Consider the following 26,853-nt stretch of genomic DNA (forward strand, 5'->3'; position numbering starts at 1 on the left):
GTTCTTTGATTTGGAGAAGGCTTACGACACCTGTTGGAGGGCGGGCATTCTCCGCACCATGCATACATGGGGTCTTCACGGTCGCCTCCCTCTTTTTATTCGTTCCTTTTTAATGGATCGACAGTTCAGGGTACGTGTGGGTTCTGTCCTGTCAGACACCTTTCACCAGGAGAATGGGGTGCCACAGGGCTCAGTTTTGAGCGTAGCTCTCTTCGCCATAGCGATCAATCCAATAATGGATTGCCTCCCAGCTAATGTATCAGGCTCCCTTTTCGTGGACGATTTTACCATCTATTGCAGCGCGCAGCGTACACGTGTCCTGGAGCGCTGTCTTCAGCGTTCTCTTGACTGTCTTTACTCCTGGAGTGTCGCCAGTGGCATCCGTTTTTCTGCCGAGAAGACGGTCTGTATTAACTTCTGGCGCTACAAAGAGTTTCTCCCACCGTCCTTACGACTCGGTCCCGTTGCTCTCCCATTCGTGGAGACAACAAAATTTTTAGGTCTTACATTTGACAGGAAACTTAGCTGGTCTCCACATGTGTCATATTTGGCTGCCCGTTGTACCCGTTCTTTACATGTCCTCCGTGTTCTCAGTGGTATGTCGTGGGGAGCGGATCGAACCGTCCTACTTCATCTATATCGGTTGATCGTCCGCTCCAAGCTGGATTATGGGAGCTTCGTATACTCCTCTGCATGGCCATCCATCTTATGCCGCCTCAACTCCATACAACATCGGGGTTTACGACTTGCGATCGGAGCCGTTTTATACTAGTCCCGTAGAGAGTCTTCATGCTGACGCTGGCGAATTGCCACTCACCTACTGGCGCGATATACTGCTTTGTCGGTATGCCTGTCGGCTACTGTCAATGCCCGACCACCCGTCTTATCGTTCCTTTTTTGACGACTCTCTCGACCGTCAATACGGGTTGTATGTCTGTGCCCTGCTACCCCCTGGAGTTCGCTTTCGTTGCCTCCTTCAACACCTTAATTTTTCACTCCCTGCAACCTTTCGAGTGGGCTAGAGCCACACGCCACCTTGGCTCCAGGCTCAGGTTCGTGTTCACCTTGACCTCAGCTCGCTCCCAAAAGAGGTTACCCCCGGTTCGGTCTACCACTCCCGTTTTGTCGAACTTCGTTCGAAGTTCATTAATATGACCTTCATTTATACAGATGGCTCAAAGACCAATGACAAGGTCGGGTGTTCCTTTATTGTCGGGGCACAAAGTTTCAAATACCGGCTCCATGGCCATTGTTCGGTCTTCACAGCTGAGCTCTTTGCCCTCTACCAGGCTGTTCTTTACATCTGCCGCCACCGACATTCTGCTTATGTCATCTGCTCCGATTCCCTGAGCGCCATCCAGAGCCTCAGTGATCCGTACCCGGTTCACCCTTTCGTGCACCGGATCCAACGCTCTCTTCAGCAGCTGGTGGACGTCAGTTCTCCGGTTAGCTTTATGTGGGTTCCTGGCCATGTCGGTATCCCTGGGAACGAAGCTGCAGATGTCGCGGCCAAGGCTGCGGTCCTCCAGCCTCGGACAGCTTCTTGTTGTGTCCCTTCGTCGTATTGTAGCAGGGTAATTTGTCGGCGCATTTTATCGCTGTGGCATGCCGATTGGGCTGCACTTACGGACAACAAGCTTCGGGCCTTGAAACCTCTTCCCTACGACATTCTTGCTGTTTAGCTTATGTTTTAATATTGGCACTATACTTTGTTTCGTGATTCTGTGTAGGCACACATATAGCTTTCCGAATTTTGTTACTTTTAGTTTCCGTGCTGTTTTGTGCTCCTGTTTAGTGTATTTTACTGACAATTGCCTCAAACTGTTTTCGCGTAGGCACTGAAGGTTATACTGTCCTGCGCTCAGTACCAGCGTATACTCCTCCTCCTCCACCACCACCACCCAATACTGAAAGCAAAGTAGGAAGCAGGTGACAATGTCAATGAAGGTCAGACATTAAGTGAATACAGACTTTTTATTTAAACGTGTCATTACGAAACAGAGGTAGAGAGGCAATTACTCCCACCTTTAAGTCAACAAGATGATAATATGGACCAAATCATGTATTAGTGTTATGATTACACTTAACAATACCTCAGTTTCTCCCTGAGTGTTTTATGCATATTGAATTGTGTTGTTGAGTTGTATGAAAATTTAATTCTCTGGTATTCCATTTTGTAATGCTAAAGAAAGCGATCACAAATTTGGAAACAATTGGTAGATTAATCCAGTCACTACAGAACAATTGATGTAGTGACTTTACGAATAGTTTTGTAATAGCTTTTTCCTTGTATTTAGCATTTCTGTTACACTATGCTCTGATGTAAGATATTTGCTGTCAATATTTTTCTGGGTACATTTTGATTATGACAGTGCCTAACCTAAAATTGTGGGGACAGTGCTACAAGTAAACAATTTTCTAGGCTTTATTGACTTATTTACCCATGTGGCAGATCACATACCTAAAAAAAGTGCAACAGTTTATAGAAAAAGTTTCAGATTAAGTACTTTGTTATTTGCAATGCACAACTTTAAACAAACATGTAACATTCAGTAACTCAGAACCACACCTTTCGTGGACTAGCAGTTAAGTGCTATCTACCGTGACCCATTTGTTTGTCCTATTTCCTCCTTGAGCTCTGTTCGTAGGTAAGAATTGTGTGGGAACATGCCTCACTGCAAGGCGTGGGTGTATATCACTACATATTTTATGGAAATATTGTACTGTCAACATGACAGAATAAAAGTGTTGCAGACAGCGTTGTGATAAACCCTGTTAGAATACACCTGGTGAGTGAAATTGGGTTTTTTTGGGTTTTTGTCCCCCCACCCCGTCCAGATTGACAATTACTGTATTTTATGACCTATAAGATGCTATGGACTAAAAGATGCACCTTAATTTTTAAGCAAGTTTTTTTTTTTTTAATAAATAAGCCTTACCATTCTTATTATTAGATTGCAAAGCCACACTAAAAAATATTCTTCTTCTTCCTCCTACTCCTCCTCCTCCTCCTCCTCCTCTTCATTGTCCTCTTTATATATATGACAGTCTTCACTGCCATAGAGAGCATTACTTATGCCACGCTACTTGAAAGATGTAACAATAATGTCTTCTCTCATTCAAGACCATGTACTGTTTTATCCACTGACACACTTCTTAGATCGTAGGTCATTTTACATCTCCCTTTGGTGTGAATTCATGATTGATTTCATCAGTCATCCATTTCTTCCATTCCTCCATCATATACACGCCGTTTAAACGGTTTATTTATTGAGACATCGAGAGGTTGCAGTTCTGAAGTACGTCTTCCCAGAATAACAGCAAACTCTGTACTTGAGTTTTCTGTCTCAGTTTCTCTTTCACAGAATTTTTCAAATGACTTCTAAACTGATCCAACAAAAGAAGAGAACTCTTCTGGAATAAAGTAGCTTTCCTTCTCTCCGACACTTTGTTAATACGTAATTTCATACAGACCTCATCCGTTGAACCCTTGTCGTGTACGCGAACACTGCCACCTGGTTGAATTTCAGAAGATTTTGGCCTCATTTTGAGCTTGAAAATGATCATCGGATTAAGTTTAGTGCTACCAGCACGACATGAAATGACAACAGTGTAGTGCATTTTTTCATGTCCACTTGTTTTTTATAGTTACAGTTTTAGCACCTTTCATGGCAACAGTTCTGTTACTCGGTACAACAGGTGTCAGAAGTTTCATCCGTAATTCGCTGTTTGGCTTACTTCCACAATAGTTTCCTTTCAGTGTTGAATAATAAAGTGATGGAAAGATAATATTTCATCTTCATACTCTTGTGGCAGTTTCTGAGATATTTTGGTTTTGATTCGCGTGCCAAGTTCGTGATGCTTCATAAACCTGTAGCAGTAACCAACTTCACTCTTAACCTCTGTTAAGTTCCACTGTAGCTCTAACTTTAAAGAGTATGTGCTCGAATCATTTTTGTATTAACTCTAATGTCATTTTGACAGTATCCTTGAATCCATTTCAGTAAGTCGATTTGTAGTTTTGGCCATTTTGCATTCAGTCCCCTATTTACACATTTAGTGTTCCTCATTTTTTTCAGTTCTTCTTTACTTGCCTGCCAGTGACGAATTGTTTCAGCTGTTGCTGGAGGGTCAAACTGGCACTCAGCTGCTCTGTTTCCATTTTCCTCTGCATGTGGCATCACTTTCAATTTATAACCCGCATCATACGATCTTTTATTTTTTCCATTACGAAACTAGTTACTAATAAAAATATTGTACTGCCATCGATAACACAAATCACTTTCAATACGAGTTCACTGTCACCGTAGACCGCAATGACACGTCGTAGGCTGGACAGTGTGCAGGGAGGGAGACAGTGTTGGCGAGCTCGTTAATCCTCGCAACTTACGTTTGTTGCATCGCTGCACTACCGCTGCTTCCAGTGGAATCCAATGTTGCCAGATAGAGATTGATTTCCTTCTGCTTTGAATATATGGCCATTTTTAAGACTAGTGGAAATTTCAAATCAAACTATTGGGCATTTTTATATTAATTTAGAGTATGAGAAGCACCCGAATTTTGGAGGCAGTTTTTCGAAGAAATAAATGTCGTACAGTCTGTAAAATATGGTAAATAGTTTAATTTAAATCTGTATGATTAATTTATTCAAAACACTAAGCCATTTATACAAGTTCTTTATTAGTTCCTTGTTTCTTGTCCTGCCAGCACTGCATGCACGGAGAGAATCTTGTCAATTTGCCGGCTTGTTTGGTCGAAATAAAGGAATAATTTAGGAGAAAAAGAACTAAGAAATTAGTGAAGATGTATAAATTTGTGCAGCATTCCAAAAAAGGACTAAATTGTACTTTACAGTCATTACAGTTATACGTAAAGTAAGTTTATTTTCTGGAAGTGTGTTATTCAGCAAGAAAAGTTAAGACAATGTCAGTAAAATAAATTCTTGTGACAGTAAATAGTTGCCTTCAATAAATATGACGGCTCTTTTTAATATTTGTAAGGCTGACTGTGTAACATTTCTATGTTGATCAAGTTTTCATACTTACAGTTTGGCATTTTTATTCGGTCGGCATAAATTACGACCACCCCAGTCACAGCCTGACAGACTAGTGCACTTCCGGTTTCAGTTCGTGATCCTGGTGGTGGACTCGACGGACCGGGAGCGCATCGGCGTGTGCCGGCAGGAACTGTGCCGCATGCTGCAGCACGAGGAGCTGTCGAAGGCGGCGGTGCTGGTGTATGCCAACAAGCAGGACCTGCGCGGCTCCATGTCGGCGGCAGAGATCTCTCGCCTGCTTGACCTCACCTCCATCAAGCACCACCAGTGGCAGATCCAGTCCTGCTGCGCCCTCACCGGAGAAGGGTCAGTTCTCTCCTCTCCTCTTCTCGCACATTCCCGAGTCTAGGACCCCTCCCGTCTGTCGTCCGTAGGTGTCGGTGGCAGTCTCTGCGAGAGGTCGGTGCCGGGTCCCGATTAGCAGAGAGGTACATTTCTCGCCTCCCGATTGACGATTCCTCGGTACTTCGGGACGTGTCCTACTGACTGACCCCTTCCTCCGGTCTTTTCTCTGCAGTTGCATCTCTTAATTAGTTTACTCCATCTACCTGTGTAATGTTTACTGTATTTACTCGAATCTAAGCCGCACTCGAAACTAAGCCGCACCTGAAAAATGAGACTCGAGATCGAGGGAAAAAAAATTTCCCAAATCTAAGCCGCACCTGGAATTTGAGACTCGAAATTCGAGACGAGAGAAAAGTCTTACACTGCACCTCCAAATCGAAACAAAGTTGGTCAATTGTAACATGAGACACAATTTAGGTCGAATGGATGAAGATACAGCTACAGTAGTTTGATTTGAGTCGTAAGCTTAGCAGTTAAGCTTTCCCAGGTAGCCATTGCTATGCGTGAGGCGCTCCGTCCGTATTTATACGGGTACCCTTCCTTTTTCACGTGCTTCGACTGGTTTGAATCGATTGCTTATTATGCTTCGATCTGTTAAGTGCTGTTCTCTTTGTTATAGGTGTTTACGTCACTCTAAGCTGAAAATGCATTATTGTACTGTGTCGTGCATTGTTTGTCGCATTCTGATAATGAGTGTTTACGACCTGTAGCCACTCGCGGGCAGGGCTCGCTTTTGTGCGCGCTACTGCCGCTTACAATAAAAAAAAGAGCGGAATTGTCTCATTAACGAAACAGTGGCAAAAGACTGCTATTTGTTGTAACTTGCACTGCTGCTTTCTTTAATAATGGTCAACAAGAACCAAATAATAGACTGCGTACGATAGATGATGTTCGGAACGAGATTTTAGTGAAAATTTTTCTCCGTTTGAAAATCTTTGCAGACGCCTCTTTAGTACATTACATTCTGCACAAAAATTAGTCATCTCAGATTTAAAAATCTAGTCAGTTGCCGTGCTTTATTTCTGACTATCACTATTCAGCATAAGAATAATACGAATATAAACATGACACGATATGTATATTCTTGTACGTTTGCTGTTGTCTCACTCTAGTTTCATAGTTTATTAGGCAGACAGGATTTAAATGAGATAGCAGCAAACACGAAAGAATACACGGCATTATGTTTACATTCTTCTACCTTTTTTTTTAAATTTATTTGCTGACGCAGAGGATTTGGTGCCAGTATTTATCTTTGTGCCTGCAAAGCGTGCCTGTGTAGCGCTCACATATTCGACAGCAGAAGTTAGTTGTGCCGGCACCTACCAACATTTTTCAGAACTTCCGCTTACTTTGCACTCGATCCTAAGCCACAGGCGGTTTTTTGGATTACAAAAACCGGAAAAAAAGCTGCGGCTTAGATTTGAGTAAATACAGTAGCTTCCTTCTGGAGCACCACGTTTCAGAAGTGTCTTATTTCCTAATGCACTAGTGCACAGAGTGCAGAGATACAAATCAGATGAAAATATACAGTACCGGAGACCTTTTAGAGTCTCGAGCATGTACGGTGTATACGTGCAGACTGAGGGCACGAACGAACATTCGTTCTGAGGCTGGGATTTGTTGGAAGCTGAGGTAGTATTCCGGTACTGTTAGAGCGTCTTTGCAGTGCTGTCGGGGAAGGATACCGAGTGGGTCGAGGTGTGACGGAATTTGGATCGGGCAGGGAGGCGAGCTAGGGTAGTTCTGCAGAGCCACTGTGCCCGGAGGGGGCATCGGTTAGCGCACCTGCCTAGTGGGCAGGAGGCCCCATTTAGACTCCCAGCTTCAGTACAAATTTCCATTCGACACTTTAGTCTGCACAGATATGTTAGTCGTACGAATGTCAATGTGAACAGGTGTTCTGTGGACTATAAAAATGCCTTCGATTGCGTAAGCCGTAAAAGGCAGTGATTTTGAGGTTAACCAGTTTCGAGCAAAACGGTCTACGTATCGGAGTGTGCAATATTGGAATCTGACTGCAGGTGTGAAAACTGGCAGACGAACATCGGAAGCGACTACAATTAGTAAAGTTGTTTGTCAGTTCCGTGTACTACCACCTCTCTTTTATCATTTAGTTTGGAGCAATTCTCAGGAGAGTTTTGGCAGAAGGTAGCAGTGGGATCATCACAAATGGAAACATAATCGACAGTATTAGGTACGCTGGTGACTGTTGTAGTACGAGGTCTGCCTGCAGTCCGACACCTGACAGACAATTTAGTCTGGCAGTGTGGCAAGTTTGACCTGCCCGAGACCTAAGTCGTAGTCTTATCTGGGAGAAGCGTCCGGGCAACCTCGTCAGTACGGGGAAATAAGGTTCGACAGGTATTGTCCTCGAAATGCTCGGGCCCTGAGGTGGCTGAGCAGTGTGACTGCAAGAAAGAGATCGGCTCTAGAATAGAAAAAGCCAGGAGCCAATTTAGTAGCCTGAAGAAACCTTTCGTAAGGTCGGGTCTCGGTCCGCAACTGAACGTGTAAATGATTTGTCACTACTAGTTCTCGATTTTTTTCCGTCGGTGTGAAAACTGGCTTGTCGATTGTATCTGGAGGAAGAAAACGTGACACTTTGGAAATGTATCCGTATTGCTGTTTCTTATGGATGTTCTGGGTGATGAAAATTTCAAATGGAGTAGTCCTTTGTAGGATTAAAAAGCAGAAAGAACTATTGCCCACTGAAAAAAAAAAAAAAAAAAATCAATATTGAGCAGACGTTAGAAGAGCCGAAAGATACCAGCTATTAAGACTCGTAATTGAAGGGAAAATAAGAGGGAAAACATTTGTCGGAAGACGTCTGTGACAGGAGGGAGTGGCTGCCGCATCGTGGTCGAGAAGTGGGACCTAGGCAGTTCCAGATAAGTTTTACAGTCTGACAATCATTTATGGATTTGTAGTTTTAGCTCGACGATGTCCACTACAGACAAACGGTAGTTACTGTTATTCTGAAGAAGGTTGGATTATCCCAACTGAAACCTAGGTAAATTCTAGGTAAACGGTGCAACTGAGGCTGTCGATTATTAAAATAAATATCAATATTATTGATATTGGTCCACCAGGTTACTTGTGAAAACTTTCAAATTTATGATGTTTGTATGGAGAAAACATTGAACTAAGATATCTTTTTTTTCTGATTTTGATTAAATAAAGCCTATATGGTGCCCCGAGCTACCTGTGGAAACACCCGTGAAAATTTATCTTGTAGGTTTGGAGAAGTGTATTTGGGCAAACAGACCCGAGAATTTTACAGATTTATTGTTAGGACAGATATATGACTTTGGCCTATTGAGGACCACATAGAATAACTAATGTTTTGTTTCGTTTCTCCTTTTTTTCTTTCCAGTAGCTGTGTCATACGGATCCTTCCCACCAACACCAGCTTTTCTGTATTGCGCAGGGGGGAACTTTCCCTGCGAGACATCCTACGTTCCTGTAAGCCTCCTGGCCTCGACCTTCCTTAGTCACTGTCCTCACCCATCCGGCCCCCTCCCTGTTCCCATTCCAGCACTACACAGCTGTCATTTCACTGCCACACCCAGTCTTTTAATTTCTTTTTATTTCTCTCCTTTCCACTATGTACCCCCTCCCCCCTTCACCGAGCGAGGTGGCGCAGTGGTTAGCGCACTGGACTCGCATTCTGGAGGACGACGGTTCAATCCCGTCTCCGGCCATCCTGATTTAGGTTTTCCGTGATTTCCCTAAATCGTTTCAGGCAAATGCCGGGATGGTTCCTTTGAAAGGGCACGGCCGATTTCCTTCCCAATCCTTCCCTAACCCGAGCTTGCGCTCCGTCTCTAATGACCTCGTTGTCGACGGGACGTTAAACACTAACCACCACCACCACCCCTCCCCCCTTCGCACCTTCTCTTTCTCTCCTGCCCTCCGTCTAAACTGCAACACTTCACTGTCTGCCACTCCCACCATACTGTCCCTCCCCCTCCCCCTCCCCATGCCCACGCCAGTGCCCTCCTTACCCCCACCCAGTCACGACTCCCATCATGCACTGGTGCTGCTGATCGCAGTGTAGTTTCACCTCTCTGAAACTGCAGACGTGTGTGTGTGTGTGTGTGTGTGTGTGTGTGTGTGTGTGTGTGTACTGTAAAATGGTTATGTATCCACCATGCAGGTAAGATCTCAGTTAATTATCCATCTAATGCCCACAAACTTAACATTTGGAGTCTTATAAATTGAATTCCCTATTAATCAATACTTCTGGTACCTGTTAAGTCATTTTGATACATTTGTAATTGCGTATTAAGGTTTAAGGTGCTGGCCGTGAACCAGCTGTAGGCCTTTTTCATTATTCTGCTAGCTGTCTCCAGTATTGAGATCTTTGGACATTTTATCAGTACAATAATGTCATCAGTAAACATTACAGTTTTTGAAGTCGCGTGTTTCTTATAAATATTTTATGTAGACCAGGAACAGGTGTCAGCTAAATTTAGCAGCACAGCATATTAATATTTTCCCACAGTGAATTTATTCTTATTCCCATTTTATTTACTAGCTTCCATTTTCCGGTGTTAAAATATGACTGTAAGTATGTGGAGAAGACCACTAATGCCATACCACATTACTTTCGCTAGTAGCATTTTATGATCCACACAATCAAAGGCCTTTACAAGATCACAAAAAATGCCTATTAGATTTTTTTCATTTAGTTTTACAACAATATAGCTTATGAGATTATTGCATTCTCAGTAGAAAAGCCTTTACAGAAGCCAAATTGAGCTGTTACAAAGGTTATCCAGGAGACTTATTTACATTGATGGTTGCAGAATGAATAGTGTTACATATACAAATTATGTAACAGTACTAAAATTAGGAGTAATCGGATATTCAAAGAAGAAATGCAATCTAATTTATCACTCGAAGCCCACTGTGTACATCTCACTGAAGCCTTCACTGATCGTAATTACCCTCCCTTCCTCGTACATAAACAAATCTCCCGTGCCTTATCTTTCCAGCTTCCCACCACCTCCCACAGCCCGGCCACTGAGCAGCATTCCCCTCTTAACTCAGTACCGTCCGGTACTGTAACAACTGAATTACATTCTCCGCCAGGGTTTCAATTACCTGTCATCGTGCCCTGAAATGAGAAATGTCCTGCCGACTATCGTTCCCACCCCTCGTACCGTGGTATTCCTCTGTCCACCGAACTTACACAATATACTCGTCCATCCTTACACGACCCCTGCTGCCGATACCCTACCTCGTGGCTCCTACCCCTGTAATAGACCCAGATGCAAGACCTGTCCCATACATCCTCCTACCACCACCTACTCCAGTCTTGACACAAACATTACCTAGCTGTCAAAGGCAGGGCTACCTGTGAAACTAGTCACGTGGTCTACAAGCTAAGCTGCAACCACTGTGCTGCATTCTACGTAGGCACGACAACTGACAAGCTGTCTGTGCTCACGAACAGCCACCGTCAAACTGTGGCCGAGAAACAAGTGGACCACCCTGTTGCAGAACACGCTGCCAAACGTGACATCCCTCATCTCGATGACTGCTTCACAGCCTGTGCTGTACGGATCCTTCCCACCGACAGCAGCTTTTCTGAATTGCACAGGTGGGAACTTTCCCTGCAATACATCCTACGTTCCCGTAACCCTCCTGGCCTCGACCTTCCTTAGTCACGGTCCTCACCCATCCAGCCTCCTCCCTGTTCCCATTCCAGCACTACTCAGCTGTCATTTCACTGCCACACCCAGTCTCTTAATTTCTTTTATTTTTATTTCTCTCCTTTCAGCTACTTACCCCACCCCCCTCCGCCCTTTCTCTCCTGCCCTCCGTCTAACAACACTTCACTGTCCACCACTCCCACCATACTATCTCTCCCCCTCCCCGTCACAGCCTCCTCCTTTCCCCCACCCAGTCGCCACTCCCATCATGCACTGGTGCTGCTGATCCTGGTATGGTGTGTGCGTGTGTGTGTGTGTGTGTGTGTGTGTGTGTGTGTGTGTGTGTGTGTGTGTGTGTGTGTGTGTGTGTACTGCTGACAAAGGCCTTAATAGCCTAAAGCTATGATTGTGTGAATCTTTTTATTGTGCCTATCGCGACTATAATCTCCGTGGTGAGTAGCAACTTTCCTTCTCTCGTATTGTTACATTCCATCCTGGATTTTCCATTGTTTGATTCACCTCATTGTTATTTTTGGATTTATGTTAAAAAAATGATTTTCTTTTTGTTCTGTTTCTTTCTAGCCTTCCTAGATATCCATAGAATACAACTGTTCTCTTCCTCACTGTCTAATATTCATCCTACTGTTTAATTACGTCTTAATTTCCATTTTCCATTGAGCCCAAGATTTTTTCCTTTTCTTCTTTTCTATTTCAACCAAATATTTGGCTGAATTTAAACAACAGGCATTCTAAAGCACAAAGCCATTCTGGTCTAAGGAGTGTTGTAGTGCCAAGTTTAATATTTATGGATAAAGATATCTTGTTGTGCACGTTTTTTGTTAATTGAAAAGCTGCATCCATTTTCCTTGTACTTGCTAAGTTAGCTTCTTTGCCAAAAGCACTCGATTGCATTATTTCACCTATATATTCAAATTCTGTACCCTTTCTTATTCATCTGTAATCAGTGTCCACGTATTTCGGTGTCTCCTTCATGTTTGTCACATACTCTCTCTCTCTCTCTCTCTCTCTCTCTCTCTCTCTCTCTCTCTCTCTCTCTCTCTCTCTCTCTTCCAAAACATGTACTGGGTGGTTGCAATTGGTGAACAGCTACACGTGGAGATACAGTATGGGCTATAGTTATTGTATGGCAGCAAAACTTTGTAGATTTATAATGTATTAGTGCATAACTGACTTATACTGGAAAAACAGTTAGTTCCTGTTTTGGCCACCAGGTCCAAGTTTGGCACTGTACATAGTTTGTATGGGAGGATGACATCCACGCTGTCATGTGACAAGCTGTAATGCTGTCGAAAAGGGAGACCGTGCACAGTTAGTGAAATTGTTTTTGTGTACGGTTGCAATTACAGTGTGACATTCGTATGCAGTGACTCCCTGAGTGGATTGCAGGCACTTGACCAGTGTTTTTCTCGGGACCCTTTGGTGCGCAGTATTCGAGATGCTGTTTCTGCTCTCCCCGAGTGTGGTCGTTCGGCGACATTTGTGTGGACTCCGGGCCACATCGGCATTCCAGGAAACGAACGTATCGATCGGTTGGCCGAGCAGGCCACCACTTCGCAACCCCTGGAGCTCGGTCTCATGGAAACAGACTCTGGTCAGCCCTACATCACAAGGTCCGCAATGTCTGGAGCTCTGAATGGTCTGTCTCGAACACGCCAAATAAGCTCCGCACAGTCAAGTCGTCCACGGCCGTACGGAACTCACCCTTGAGGGGCATGCATAGGGACTCGGTTGTCCTCTGCCGTCTCCGAATTGGACGTGTGCGGTTGACCCACAGCTATCTCCTTCGTCTTGAGAACCCGCCCAAGTGTCACTGTTATGCAGGGCTGACAGTGGTCCATCTTCTGATGGACTGCCCCCTTTAAGCCCCCTTGCAGCAGTCCTTTAATTTACCAGCTGCATTTCCTTTAACTCTAGGTGACGATGCCTATAGCTGACTCAGTTTTACGTTTTATTCGTGCAGCTGGGTTTTATCACTCACTCTAGCGTGGGCGCTCTTGCACGATTTCTCAGGCTACACCCACTCCAGTGACTTTTAATTGTGACGTGGATACCAAAATAGTGTCTTTTCTGGTAACAAGTTGTGTTGGTACCTCTATCGACACTTTCCAGCTGGAGGTTCTTCTTCTGTAGTTGAGTGGTTGACCTTTTACCTGATCCATCGACGACTGTAGTCTGTTTTACTCAAGTCAACTATTTGCTCTGCTCCTTTTTAAGTGTTCTCTATTTTGTATTACTGCGGTGTTGATTTTAGCTCTGTACCCCTTGGTGTTCCCTCCCTCTGGGTGCAGAGGTTACGCTTCTACTGTATAGGCCTTTTACAAGTGCGTCTGTTTGGAACAGGGGACTGATGACCTCGATGTTTAGCCCCCATCAAACCCCAAAACCAACCAACAGTGTGACATTGAGAGACTGTCACCAACTGACATGTCTGAGGAAAAGCCAGATCTCAGTAAATGGTTTAAAGACGACGGTAATGAAATTAAAAAACACGAGTGAGCTCAATTCGTCACTCGGAAGAGGAGGGCACGCTATCCCGGTGGAAGTTATTGGTGATGTTGCTGTCGCTTTAACTGACTGTGCAGCACGTGCTCTGGATAGTACTAGTTCGTACCGAGTGTCACGAGAATTGTACGTCCTGTTACTGACAGTACGGAAAGGGTTGTTGTCTGTTTTACACTGGCTATAGTTGTCGTATCTGAAGGCCAATATACGGGAACACCTCCCTTGTATTCCACCGGACACGTTGCGAGCGACGAGATCCGGACAGGTTATCATCAGAAACCTCACGATCTGCAGCAACGTGTTGCATTTGCTCTTCGGTTTCTGTCAAGCGTCAAAGTTGACAGTCTGTGTCCAGGAAATATTCTGTGGGGTGACGAGGCACATTTCTCGCTACAGGGTGCAGTGAGACACAGAACTGCCAAATCGGGGATATTGTTGAAATGCATATTGTGCGCAAAGAAACATTGCACTCACAGTGTGGGGTGTATCGACGAGCGCCTTCATTCTGGGGCCATTCCTCGTTGAAGAGAATAAACCAGAGGGCCTGACAAGTGTACAGTGAAATTTGAATGTTATCATCCACCTCGTACCGCACGCGATTCCCGCTTTCGAAGAGCGCAACTGTGTGGAAACCTTTGTTTTCGTGAAAGGTGGGGCAACCCCTCGTGTCACTCGCCCAGTAATAGATCTGCTTCGTGCAGCCTTCCACAAATCTGTTATTTCCGTAGGTTTTCCAGATGTGTGGCCTGCTAGATGACCTGATCTGAATTTGTGTGACTTTTGGCTCTGGGGATATCTAAAAGGACATGTTTACTGGAGACATATTCGGTCTGTACCAGATCTGAAGGCCAATATACAGGAACACGTCACTTATATTCCACCGGAATCGTTGCGAGCAACTGTCGAATGTGTCATTTCGCGGATGCGCCGTCTCCTAGGCTACTTCGGTGCTCGTATTGAACAAATTGTGTACGCGGCACTTAATTATAAAATCAGTGTTGTGCCTTTCTCACGTGTTTGTCCTTTTCTGCCCACATCCTGTTCCCGTACGGAAACTTTTCCATATGTCTTTCTTGCATTCACAGCACCAGATTTGCACACGGTGGCCAAAATTGGAATATCGACCAAGTTTCACTGCCGTGAGATAATTACATGCCACACTGGTCCTCTGTGAGTAGCTGCACGTTAATTGTAACTGCCTGTTACATCGACCTGCCTAACCTGTTTCTTGTAGACTTATCTACATTGTTGCATTTTCTATAGTTTCAGCTGAGATGGAAAGATCTGCAAAAGGGCCAGTCTGTGGATTCAAAATATTCTAAATTCCTTCTTCTTCTGTCCTCTTTTTCCATTCCCTGAATACTTTTTCTGGTACACAGCTTGATAGCAGTAGGGACAGTCCATCACCTTGTCTTAGACCAGTTTTTATCTCAAAAACCTTGAAGGTTTCACCTAAAACTTTAATTTTTCATTTTGTATTTTTCGTGTGTATTTTATGGTTGCCAATGATTTGTTGCGAGCACCAAATTCTTTTAAGGAGTTGAACAATATTTCACTGTCTGTTGACTCATGATTTTTTGAAGACTACACATGTAATATTTTGGCTCTCATTCTTATATACCTCATAATAAATTTCATATCTGAAATTCGTTCTACATAGGGTACCCTCCTCGGTACTGTCCTAATTACCAATCTAGTTGGCTTTCCAGCAAGTTTTGTAATGTTTTTGACAGAATTTTGTAAATCGCTGGAAGAATGGAAATTTCTCTGCAGTTGTCGGTGTCAGTTTTACCTCCTTTTTATAGACTGGGGAAATTAATGCTGCCTCCCAATACTCTGATATAGCTACTGTTTCCCTGACTTTCTGGAAGACTCCATGTAGCTTCTTGACTGTTCCAGCATTTCCAATTTTCCACATTTCAGCAGTTGTTGTTGTATTTGGATGTAGTCAACTCAGGACCAGCAGATGGTTCATGACATTAATTTTTCCATCTCAACATTTCTTCATTCTTGCTTTCTATTGTTTTCTTCTTTTTTCTGTCTATGTCCCTCCTCACTTCTTTTGTTCTCTTCTGGAAACCCTTGACTTTTTGCACCTTTTTCCTCCAATTAACGTATGTTTTATGTCTTTGCCAGTTATTCCCAACTCCCGCATATCTTTCTTAACTTCTACAAACCATGAAATTTGTTTGCTTTTATTGTTGTCACAGAAGGTGAAATTTCTTTGTAAGCTTCTTGTTATCCATACTGTTTACATAGCCATAAAATAGGATCTTCCACTTTCTCATTGTTTGGCTGTGTTTATGCAAGGCATTGACAAATAGGACACCCAGTTTTAATCATCACATTGTAATGTCTCAATTTTGTATTCAGAGTTAAAGATTTTTTTATTGGTAAGTGTGATGTCATTTCCAAATTTGTGGCTCTATTTACACTACTGGCCATTAAAATTGCTACACCACGAAGATGAAGTGCTACAGACGCGAAATTTAACCGACAGGAGGAAGATGTGATATGCAAATCATTAGCTTTTCAGAGCATTCACACAAAGTTGGCACCGGTGACGACAGCTACAACGTGATGACATGTGGAAAGTTTCCAACCGATTTCTCATACACAAACAGCAGTTGACCAGTGTTGCCTTGTGATACTTTGTTGTGATGCCTCGTGTAAGGAGGAGAAATGCGTACCATCACGTTTCCAGCTTTGATAAAGGTCAGATTGTAGCCTATCGTGATTGCGGTTTATCGCATCGCGACATTGCCGCTCGCGTCGGTCGATATCCAATGACTGTTAGCAAAATATGGAATCGGTGGGTTCAGGAGGGTAATACGGAACGCCGTGCTGAATCCCGACGGCCTCGTGTCACTAGCAGTCGAGATGACAGGCATCTTATCCGCACGGCTGTAACGGATTGTGCAGCCACGTCTCGATCCCTCAGTCAACAGATGGGGACATTTGCAAGACGACAACCATCTGCACGAAGAGTTCGACAATGTTTGCAGCAGCACGGACTATCAGCTCGGAGTCCGTGGCTGCGGTTGCCCTTGACGCTGCATTACAGACAGGAGCGCCTGCGATGGTGTACTCGACGACGAACCTGTGTGCACAAATGGCAAAACGTCATTTTTTAGGATGAATCCAGGTTCTGTTTACAGCATGACGATGGTCGCATGCGTGTTTGGCGACATCGCAATGAACGCACATTGGAATCAGGCATTCGCCATCGCCATACTGGTGTATCACCCGGCGTGATGGTTTGGAGTGCCATTGGTTACACCTCTCGGTCACCTCTTGTTCGCATTGATGGCACTTTGAACAGTGGACTTTACATTTCAGATGTGTTACAACCTGTGGCTCTACCCTTTATTCGATCCCTGCGAAACCCATTTCAGCAGGATAATGCACGACCGCATGTTGCAGGTCCTGTGCAGGCATTTCTGGATACAGAAAATGTTTGACTGCTGCCCTGGCCAGCACATTATCCAGATCTCTCACCAATTGAAAAGGTCTGGTCAACGGTGGCCGAGCAACTGGCTCGTCACAATACGCCAGTCACTACTCTCGATGAACTGAGGTCTCGTGTTGAAGCTGCATGGGCAGCTGTATCCATACACGCCATCCGAGCTGTGTTTGACTCAATGCCCAGGCGTATCGAGGCCATTATTATAGCCAGTGGTGGTTGTTCTGGGCACTGATTTCTCAGAATCTATGCACCCAAATTGCGTGAAAATGAAATAACATGTCAGTTCTAGTATAATATATTTGTCCAATGAATAACTGTTTATCATCTGCGTTTCTTCATGGTGTAGCAATTTTAATGGCCAGTAGTGTATGTTGGTGGGAAACTCTTCTTTATTTATTCTTTCCATATTGTTGTTATTGTATCTTGAACTTTCTATTTCTTGTTTTTCAGTTTCTTGGTTATATCTATTTTGTTTTGCAGATCATACCGCATCCTCTCTAATTTCCTCGATCCATCGTACTTGTTGTTTCAGGTTGCACAATTTCTGTACAATACTTCTTGTTCTACAGCTACATAGATACTCTGCAAGACATTGTACAGTGTGTTGCGGAGGGTACTACTGCTACTATTAATTTCCTTTTCTGTTCCACTTGCAAATAGAACAAGGGAAAAACGACGGACTATATGCCTCCGTATAAGCCCTAATTTCTCTTAAGTTTGTGGTCCTTACGTGCAATATACGTTGCCAGCAGTAGAATCGTTGGGCAGTCAGCTTCAAATGCCGGTTCTCCAAATTTTCTCAATAATGTTTCTCGAGAAGAACATCACCTTCCGATTTGAGTTCCGGAAGCAACTTTGTAAAACTTGTGTGTTGTTCGAACCTGTCGGTAACAAATCTAGTAGCCCACCTCTGAAGTACTTCGATGTCTTTCTTTGATCTGACATGATACGGGTCCCAAATGTGCGAGCAGTACTGAAGAATAGGTTGCACCGGCATTGTATGTGCAGTCTCCATTACTGGTGAACCGTTCTTTCCCAAAATTCTCCCAATAGACCGAAGTAGACCATTCGCCTTCCCTCTACAGTTCTCACACGCTCTTTCCACCTCGTATCGCCTTGCAGTGGTGCACTCAGATATTTAAATGACTTGACTGTGCCACACAGGACACCAATAATACTATCTGAAAATCACAGGTTTGATCTTCCTACTCATCTGCATTAACTTATATTTTTCCACATTTAAGGCAAGCTGCCATTAATCACACCGACTGGAAATTTTGTCTAAGTTGTCTTATATCTTCCTATAATCACTCAATTTCAACATCTTACCGTACACCACAGCGTCATCAGCAAATGGCAGAAGATTGCTGCCCACCCTCTCAGCCAAATCATTTATGTATGTAGAGGACAACAGTGGTCCTATCACACTTCCCTGGGACACTCTTGACAACACCCTCATCTCTGATGAACATTCACTGTTAACAACGTGCCGGGCTCTACAACCTAAGAAATCTTTGACCACTCGCACATCTGTGAACCTATTCCGAATGCTTGTACCTTTGTTAACAACCTGCAATGGGGCACCGTGTCAAATGGTTTCCGAAATTCTAGAAATATGGAATGTTCGCAGTATATGTGACAAAAGGGCAAGCTGTTTCGCATGAGTGATGCTTTCTAAAGCCGTGCTGATTCGTGGACATAAGCTTCTCAGTCTCGAGAAAGTTTATTATATTCAAACTGAGAGTATGTTCAAGGATTCTGCAGCAAACCAGTCAGGAGTACCGGCACATAATTTTACGAGTCTGTTCTTTTACCCTTTTGACATACTGGAGTCACCTGGGCTTTGTACTGGGTGAGAGATTCACAATAAATGCAAGCTAGATAAGGGGCCAATGCCGTAGAGTACTCTTTGTAAATTTCGAACTGGGATTCTGTTCTGACCTATTGATGTATTTGCTTTCAAATCTTTCAGTTGTTTCTTTACGCTGTGTACACTTATTACTTATCGTCTATACAGGAGTCTGTCCGATGGACAAATGATGGTACTTTTGCACACTCCTCCTGTGTGAACGATTTCTTGATGTGAAATTTCAGTGTTGGACTTTCGTATTGCTATCTTCAACTGCCAGACCAGACTGGTCGACAAGGGACAGAATGGAAGCCTTAGATCTGCTTAGCAATTTCATGTAAGATGAGAATTTTCTCAGTTTCTCTGCCAGATCTTTTGCTAAGGTGTGATGGTGGTAGTTAATTTATGCTTCGTGCATAGATCTTTTCATAGACACTCTCTTCTCTGCTAACCGTCATTTGTGTGTTCCCTTTTCCACTGAGAGTGCAACAGCCTCTGCTTCCTCGGCATCTTCCATATTTTGTTATTACACCACAGCGTTCTTTTCCGTCATTTATCCACTCACTGGGCACATAATTCTCCAGACCACGATTTACAATCTGCTTAAACTTTGCTCGTAATTCCTCTACATCCATCTTACTGGAACTAAGTGATGCCAATTCACTGTCTAAGTGAGATGATGATAATTGCTTATCTGCTCTTGCTAGCAGAAAGACTCTCCTAGCCATCTTGACTGTTTTATAAACAGGGCACATTTTCGAGAGCTCCTGCAGTTCGACGAAGTTTATAACATGCATCTCATGAATGAAAATGTTTCGTATATGGTGCTACAGTGTAAAAATATTACGGCAGAGATCTTTTACCTCTGTATACTGTGGTAGAGGATTCCATGGCAAATAAATACCTGTGACAAGCAAGATTATGAAGATGACTGCTGCTAGTTACATTCCCAGTAATTTAAGTTGTGCTCTTAGATTCCTGTTTAACCGTATACTTGGAAATCGCTACATATTCAGAAAAAATGGTGAATTATTTCTGACAAGAAAAAATATCAAGGTCACTGTCGGTTGTTTCACTCTCAGCAATTTCATCTCCAACAATTTAATTTTTCGTATTTTAAACACACAGAAATCACGAAATCATTACTGAGTAAGTGCGCTCTTACATGTAAGTAATAACGAATATTGCAGAAAAATCTTAACTTACGAATAACAATGTCTCAGAATGTGTTGCATACATGAAGAAGAACAACATTTTTTTTTTCATCCCCCCATGCGATTCCCGTGCGCTAACCACTCCGCCACGCCAAGCAACAGACATGTAGTGTTGATTTGTTGTAGTATTGTGTAGAGGAACGTAGGCTGACTTCGTTGCCAAACGGTGCTGTGTAAGTCATAAATGCGTGATAGTTTGGAAGGTTTCCAATATCAGGCTTCACATAATTGCTTTCCATTGGTACATGAAAGTTGTAAAAACGTTTCGATAATTACTAACTAACCTATTTGTGGGAAAAAGTACACAAAGGCACTAGTAACACCAGTTCACATCGTGTAATATATGTAAGCAGAGCCGATGTCGTGATATTTAATGATGTTTAAACTCTTATTTGCATACAAATAACACGTATTTTGAGAGAATATTGACAGATTTGTGTGTGTGTGTGTGTGTGTGTGTGTGTAATCATTCACAGTAACAACCTAACCTAGCCATATTTCTAACAAAGGAAAATCGTCTATTACGAACTCACTTTCCAATTGGATGCGTCCTCTGGTGATTCTTTAGTAACGCAATCACTAAATTCAAAGCTAAAACTGCTAAATATGTTTAAAATAACAAATTATAGGTGTACATAAACCACAGCTCACTGATCGACAGGGCCAGACAGAAATCCAAAACCTCTCGGTACAATTTTCGTTAAATTGGTGGGAGGACCGTTTGGTAACAAGTCTCAGAGGCTTACTGAATAGGATATGTCGATAAAGAACCAAAAATGATGTCACTACCGAGACTAACCTACTACACTGATTGCCCATGAATGATAGAGTATAGGCCCCCGGCTCTCAGTTCCAAAAATAATTTGAGCGTTATAACTTTCCTGGAGGGCAGTAAATTTGGGAACTTTATAGTGAATACTTTGACAGCTTACCGATAAAATTTTGACAGTCGAAGTGTCTTAATTCTGGATGCCATTCGACTTCCCTCGCCGCATATCGACTGTCGAGTGTTCGACAGAACACTTTGAACTGCTGCCTAACCTTAAAACCATCGTGTTCACTCCACAAGTAGTCTCCTGTCAGAGTAGCTGCTTCGTTTGTGTCGTGCACCCCTGACCTATCTAGGAGAATTCTACAAATCCCTGCACGGTAACTTGTTAATATGGTTTCTAGTGTCCTCATTGTGTGGTCGGAGAGAGAAATCCTCTTCCTGTGTACAGTATCCGTAATAGGCTCCAGCTCCCTATGCAGCACTATCCTCCTTTGTCCTTTTTTATACACTACTGGCCATTAAAATTACTACACCAAGAAGAAATGCAGATGATAAACGGGTATTCGTTGGACAGATGTATTGTACTACAACTGACTTGTCATTGCATTTTCACGCAATTTGGGTACATAGATCCTGAGGAATCAGTACCCAGAACAACCTCCTGTGGCCGTAATAACGGCCTCGATACGCCTGGGCATTGAGTCAAGCCGAGCTTGGATGGCATGTACAGGTACAGCTGCCCATGCAGCTTCAACACAATACCACAGTTCATCGAGAGTAGTGACTGGCATATTGTGATGAACCAGTTGTTCGGCCACCATTGACCAGATGTTTTCAGTTGGTGAGAGATGTGGAGAATGTGCTGGCCAGGGCAGCAGTCGAACATTTTCTGTATTCAGAAAGGCCCGTACAGGACCTGCAACATGCGGTCGTGCGTTATCCTGCTGAAATGTAGGATTTCGCAGGGATCGAATGAAGGGTAGAGCCACAGGTTGTGACACCATCTGTTCAAAGTGCCGTCAATGCGAACAAGAGGTGACCGCGACGTGTACCCAATGGCACCCCATACCATCACGCCGGGTGACACACCAGTATGGCGGTGGCGAATACGCGCTTCCAATGTGCGTTCACCGCGATGTCGCCAAACACGGATGCCACCATCGTGATGCTGTAAACAGAACCTGGATTCATCCGGAAAAATGACGTTTTTCCATTCCTGCACCCAGGTTTGTCATAGAGTACACCATTGCAGGCGCTCCTGTCTGTGATGCAGCGTCAAGGGTAACTGCAGCCACGGTCTCTGAGATGATAGTCTGTGCTGCTGCGAACGTCGTCGAACTGTTTGTGCAAATGGTTGTTGTCTTGCAAACGTCCCCATCTGTTGACTCAGAGATCGAGACGTGGCTGCAAGATCCGTTGCAGCCGTGTGGATCAGAATTCCTGTCGTCTCGACTGCTAGTGATAAGAGGCCGTCGGAATCCAGCACGGCGTTCCGTATTACACTCTTGAACCCACCGATTCCATATTCTGCTAACATTCATTGGATCTCGACCGACGCGAGCAGCAATGTTGCGATACTATAAACAGCAATCGCGATAGGCTACGATCTGACCTTTATCGAAGTCGGAAACGTGATGGTACGCATTTCTCCTCCTTACACGAGGCATCACAGCAGCGTTTCACCAGGCAACGCCGGTCAACTGCTGTTTGTGTATGAGAAATCAGTTGGAAATTTTCCTCGTGTCAGCACGTTGTAGGTGTCGCCACCGGCGCCAACCTTGTGTGAATCCTCTGAAAAGCTAATCATTTGCATATCACAGCATCTTCTTCCTCTCTGTTAAATTTCGCGTCTGTAGCACATCTTCATGGTGTAGCAATTTTAGTGGCCAGTAGTGTACATCTAGCTGTTCTTCACTCTTCTTTTATGATTTTTTGATAGTTTTTGTGAGTGACTCTTAAGAGAGTTTCACTTGTGTACATTTTTGTCGCCGAACCACTGCCTCGTAGTATATTAATTTTGTTTTGATCGATACACTTTTTATTATGTGTGGACCGTGTGTGTTTTTGAGACTTTACCATTTTGCTAGTTATTTCTTGCCAAGCAGGTCTTTCATTTAACGGGCATTTTACAATTTCTCTTAGGTATTAAGATTGCTTCACTATTTTTACTGTTGTCATTTACTGTTATGTGGTTTATTAGTAGCGGGTCTTTTAACATAATCTCAATGTTTCCGAAGGATATCTGGAGTCCTGTTTCTCGTGCTATGTTTTGTTGGCTTATTATTTGATTTCTGTATTATTTTTTGGTAGATATTTGATAATATACATTAAAAGCAAACTCGTTAATATTTACCCGACGTGCTAAGGCTGATTGACGTCCGTGTTACAGAGAATATTCTGTAACACTACAAGATGTTACGAGTAACGAATTCTTAGTAACGGGTATGTCATTAGTCGGTAGCAGATATGTACTGTACAAAATGTAATAATTAATTTTCCAGCCGTTCCTGGAAGAGCACGACGTGTAGGCGAACGCCGTGTTGCAGGTTGTACCAGGGCCTGGAGTGGATATGCAGCCAGCTGAAGAAGAAGTGACGGCCGATGGGGGCGTAGCGCGGGCGCGGCTCCCCCTGCCGGCGGGCCCGCAGGCGGGGCGGGGCGGAGGGGAGGCGGCGGCGGCGGAGGCGGAGTCTGCCAGCCACCCGAAACATCACAGTGACTAGGGGGCCGACTGGGCAGCGTTGCGCATCCGCCTGTGCGTATTGCCGTGCGGGTGTGTGGACTGGACAAACAGGGACAGAAAGTGACTGAAATATGTGATAATTTTTCGTTTAGATTGCATTTTAATTTCTTCGGAGGAATAAATCTGAAGTCGTTCAGTGTAAGGACATCACTGTTATTGCTATTACTGTATTATAATGATTATTATCTTTTCTTTCATAAGTTCAGTATAATTAGGGTAGAACTTTAAGTCTGCCACTTAGCCCCCCCTCCCTTCCCCCACCTTCCCCAGGCCATATCATTTTGCCACAACTCGTCCTCTTCCATATTTTAAGTGAATAAAAAGGAAGTTATTCAGTTAAAAAATGAAATAAGTGCTAGCATTTTTTGTCAAGTTACGAGCAGTATTGTGATCTTTGTGCGCTGTTTGTGTTACCTTATCGTGTTTGTGTCCTCAATTTTTGTACGCGGGCTCCGTTTGGACGGGGTACGCAGAAAGTGGCAATTGCAGTCGTGTCTCCCACAGATTTGTGAGGGCTGTGATAGATTTTTATGAAATAACTGTTCCATTCCCAATAATGTGACTTCTCGTCGTGTGGAGACGTTTTACTCACTGTGAACACCAGAACTCTAAAAAATGAACACTCGGCTGCAGTATGCGGCAGGTTTTCTGCCTTGTCCAGTAAATAAGCTACAGGTCTAAATCGCATTTCAGTAACTGTAGAAATAAACAATTACTTGCAGATTTACTAGTGTCATTTGTTTTAATATTCCCAGTTACTTTGTGTGCCGAAACATTTTTTTGAAGAACGCACAATCTTACGCAGTGCGTCGCGGTAGTTTGTTCCAGTCAAGTTTTATACAATATTTCACTTGTGCAACAACTGTGTGGTACCAGTTTATTAAGAAGTATTAATTGCACGGGAAGGAATCTGCATCTCCCTTAAGTAATGCCCGTGTATACTATTTGATGTAAGGTAAAGTTAGACTACATTGGCAATGCATGTAAAGGGCTGCCTTGTTACCAGTTAAACTCATTTAGATATACTAATTTTACGGACCCATTCTCATTTTTCACAAACTGTGGCTTTCCGTGTTTACAAAATGAGAGGAACTGAAATGTCATAAATTAGTTATCACTCCTCGGGACTTCCTCGGATACCGTCTTTTCCGTTATATCGAATGGCGTCATTGTGCGTCGTGGAAATAATGAAACTCTGCCAACTCAGAGTCGGTATCATCTTCCAGCCTAACCACCGACACTGGGCCGTGCTGCATGTTAGTCTGTCACTGTAATGTACATTTCAAAAAATAATATTAATGTAAAATAAATATTTTCAGTGATTGGCTACCTTTCAGTCACTACGTCGTTAATTTGTGGGACGAAACTGAATTGCGGTATCGGTAGGTTAAATTTACTCCACTTTTATCATTTGTATTCACAGATAAGTAAATAAGTACATTTTTTTCTCCTTTCTGTATTTTGTTTTTGTGAAATACTTTTATTTATTCAAATAGACAAATGTAATGATTTGGAACCTGCTGTTCTGTCACGAGCGAGAGCCAGACTCCTTCTGACCGGTACCGACTGTCAGCTGCTACACTCGGTACTTCTGTGTCACTCATCTTCGGCATCAGTGGAAGGACTACGGAACAGAGCACTCGGGAGTTCCTCTCGGACTCTGTACAGAACCTGCTGTGATGTCAGGGTTTTGCTGACTGACACCGTCTGCCGCGCACTGCCAGGGGAGTAACTGAAACAAAAACTCTCCGTCTGCTAGAGACGAGGTCGCTGTGTTCCGTGGTGTAAGCGGGCCCGTTGCCACCTCGTACTGCTATCTGTGCCGAGAAACCGCATTCCGCCTGCTACCTGAATACTGGTTTTCCCACGCGGTCCGACTTTTCTGTATCGAATATTCCCGGAGCATTCCACGAATTGTCAGCGATGCTCGTGAGCGGATGTGCCAGTCGCTTTGAAATACTCGTCATCCGATATTAAGAAAACTATTCTGTGAAAAAAATTGATTCTTTCACATCTTACAGCCCGATATCTTTACTCGATAAAGGAATGAATTTCTTTCAGTTATTTGTCTCGGTTACTGTGTGGAAAATTTTGTGAACTACTGCTCACAATTTTAAGAGTTTTGTGGAGGTAAGAATGCATTGCGTAGATTTTATATCTGCCGGAGGGTTGCGTGCAGTGCACCCAGTGTTCTGTTTGTGCTTAATGTGAATTGTGCTTTCGTAGAAACCTCTTTTATTTCGTAAATGGCTCTAGATATGAAAAAGAAGTTTTTTGGAAATGATAGCGTGCAGACAGGTGTGTACTTCATGGTACAATTAATACTCGAAACTTTATCTGTCGAAATACTGAAGTATCTATAGTTTTTTGATGGAATGGTGTACTTCTTTTAACTGTTTTTAATATCTCTTCAAAAAAAAATTCTGTAGAAATGCACACATTAACATTTACGATATTCTGTATGGGATGCTCAGCTTTGAGACCTGTTTGCTACCTTACAAGATGCAGTCACCAAGTAACTGCACATTTTAGTTATTTCAGTTTCAGAGAGAGCTTTTGTTTATTTATAGCTAGAGGCCAGATTATTTGCAATATAAATAGCTTAAAAATGCTTTAAATATGCACAAAAAGTGTCGAAACATGCAAGATTCAATAATAAAATACGTAGTAGTTACTGCACGTGATATATCTCAAAGTTGGACCTGTTCGTATCCATTGCGAAGGAGAGCACTGGGCACCTGAAAAATAGGAACATTTGGAATGCCTTCACGATCTCTGTACTTTGTGGTAGAGATTAGGCAGGGTTATTTCTGAGATAAATTTTTAAAAATTGCAAAAAGAAATGCACATTGTGTTTCAAATAGTATTCCTTCTTTGTACTGTTGGCAGTAACGAGTGAATGCAATGCGAGTTAGTCCCCACAAAACAGTAGATATGCACATATCCGACTTAGAGGTATATTGCACACGGAAGGACACGCACGAGAATTCGCTGATATTTTATTTTGAAAATGACACAACATACAATCAGGAATTTTTTGATCAACATTAACATTAAATTAGTATTATCAGACTGACGTATTATTTACAAATTATTTTGCATTTTGTTACTATTGTAAACATAAACGATCAAGTACGGTTTCAAATGTTCGGTAGTACGATCGTGTCCTTGATCACTCAAATATCTTTTATATGTAGAAAGGACAGTTCTACACCAACTGTGGCAACT

The 26,853-nt window shown here is 43.2% G+C and overlaps 1 protein-coding gene and 1 non-coding gene across 2 annotated transcripts in view; both read left to right on the forward strand.

The window, feature by feature from the left end:
* The window catches only part of LOC124719960 (ADP-ribosylation factor-like protein 5B), a 39,786-nt gene extending 15,440 nt beyond the window's left edge, over nucleotides 1-24,346 (forward strand). The window contains exons 3-4 of the mRNA XM_047245173.1: nucleotides 5,127-5,362; nucleotides 23,429-24,346. Of these exons, the coding sequence (XP_047101129.1) occupies nucleotides 5,127-5,362; nucleotides 23,429-23,477 (285 nt within the window). The 3' untranslated portion in view covers nucleotides 23,478-24,346. The remainder of the gene's footprint in view (nucleotides 1-5,126; nucleotides 5,363-23,428) is intronic.
* Trnaa-cgc lies at nucleotides 9,030-9,102 on the forward strand. The gene has a single exon. It is a non-coding gene; the product is annotated as a tRNA-Ala (tRNA).
* Nucleotides 24,347-26,853: the final 2,507 nt, after the last annotated feature.

This window comes from Schistocerca piceifrons, chromosome 11 (genome assembly GCF_021461385.2).
Source record: "Schistocerca piceifrons isolate TAMUIC-IGC-003096 chromosome 11, iqSchPice1.1, whole genome shotgun sequence".
Lineage (NCBI taxonomy): Eukaryota > Metazoa > Arthropoda > Insecta > Orthoptera > Acrididae > Schistocerca > Schistocerca piceifrons.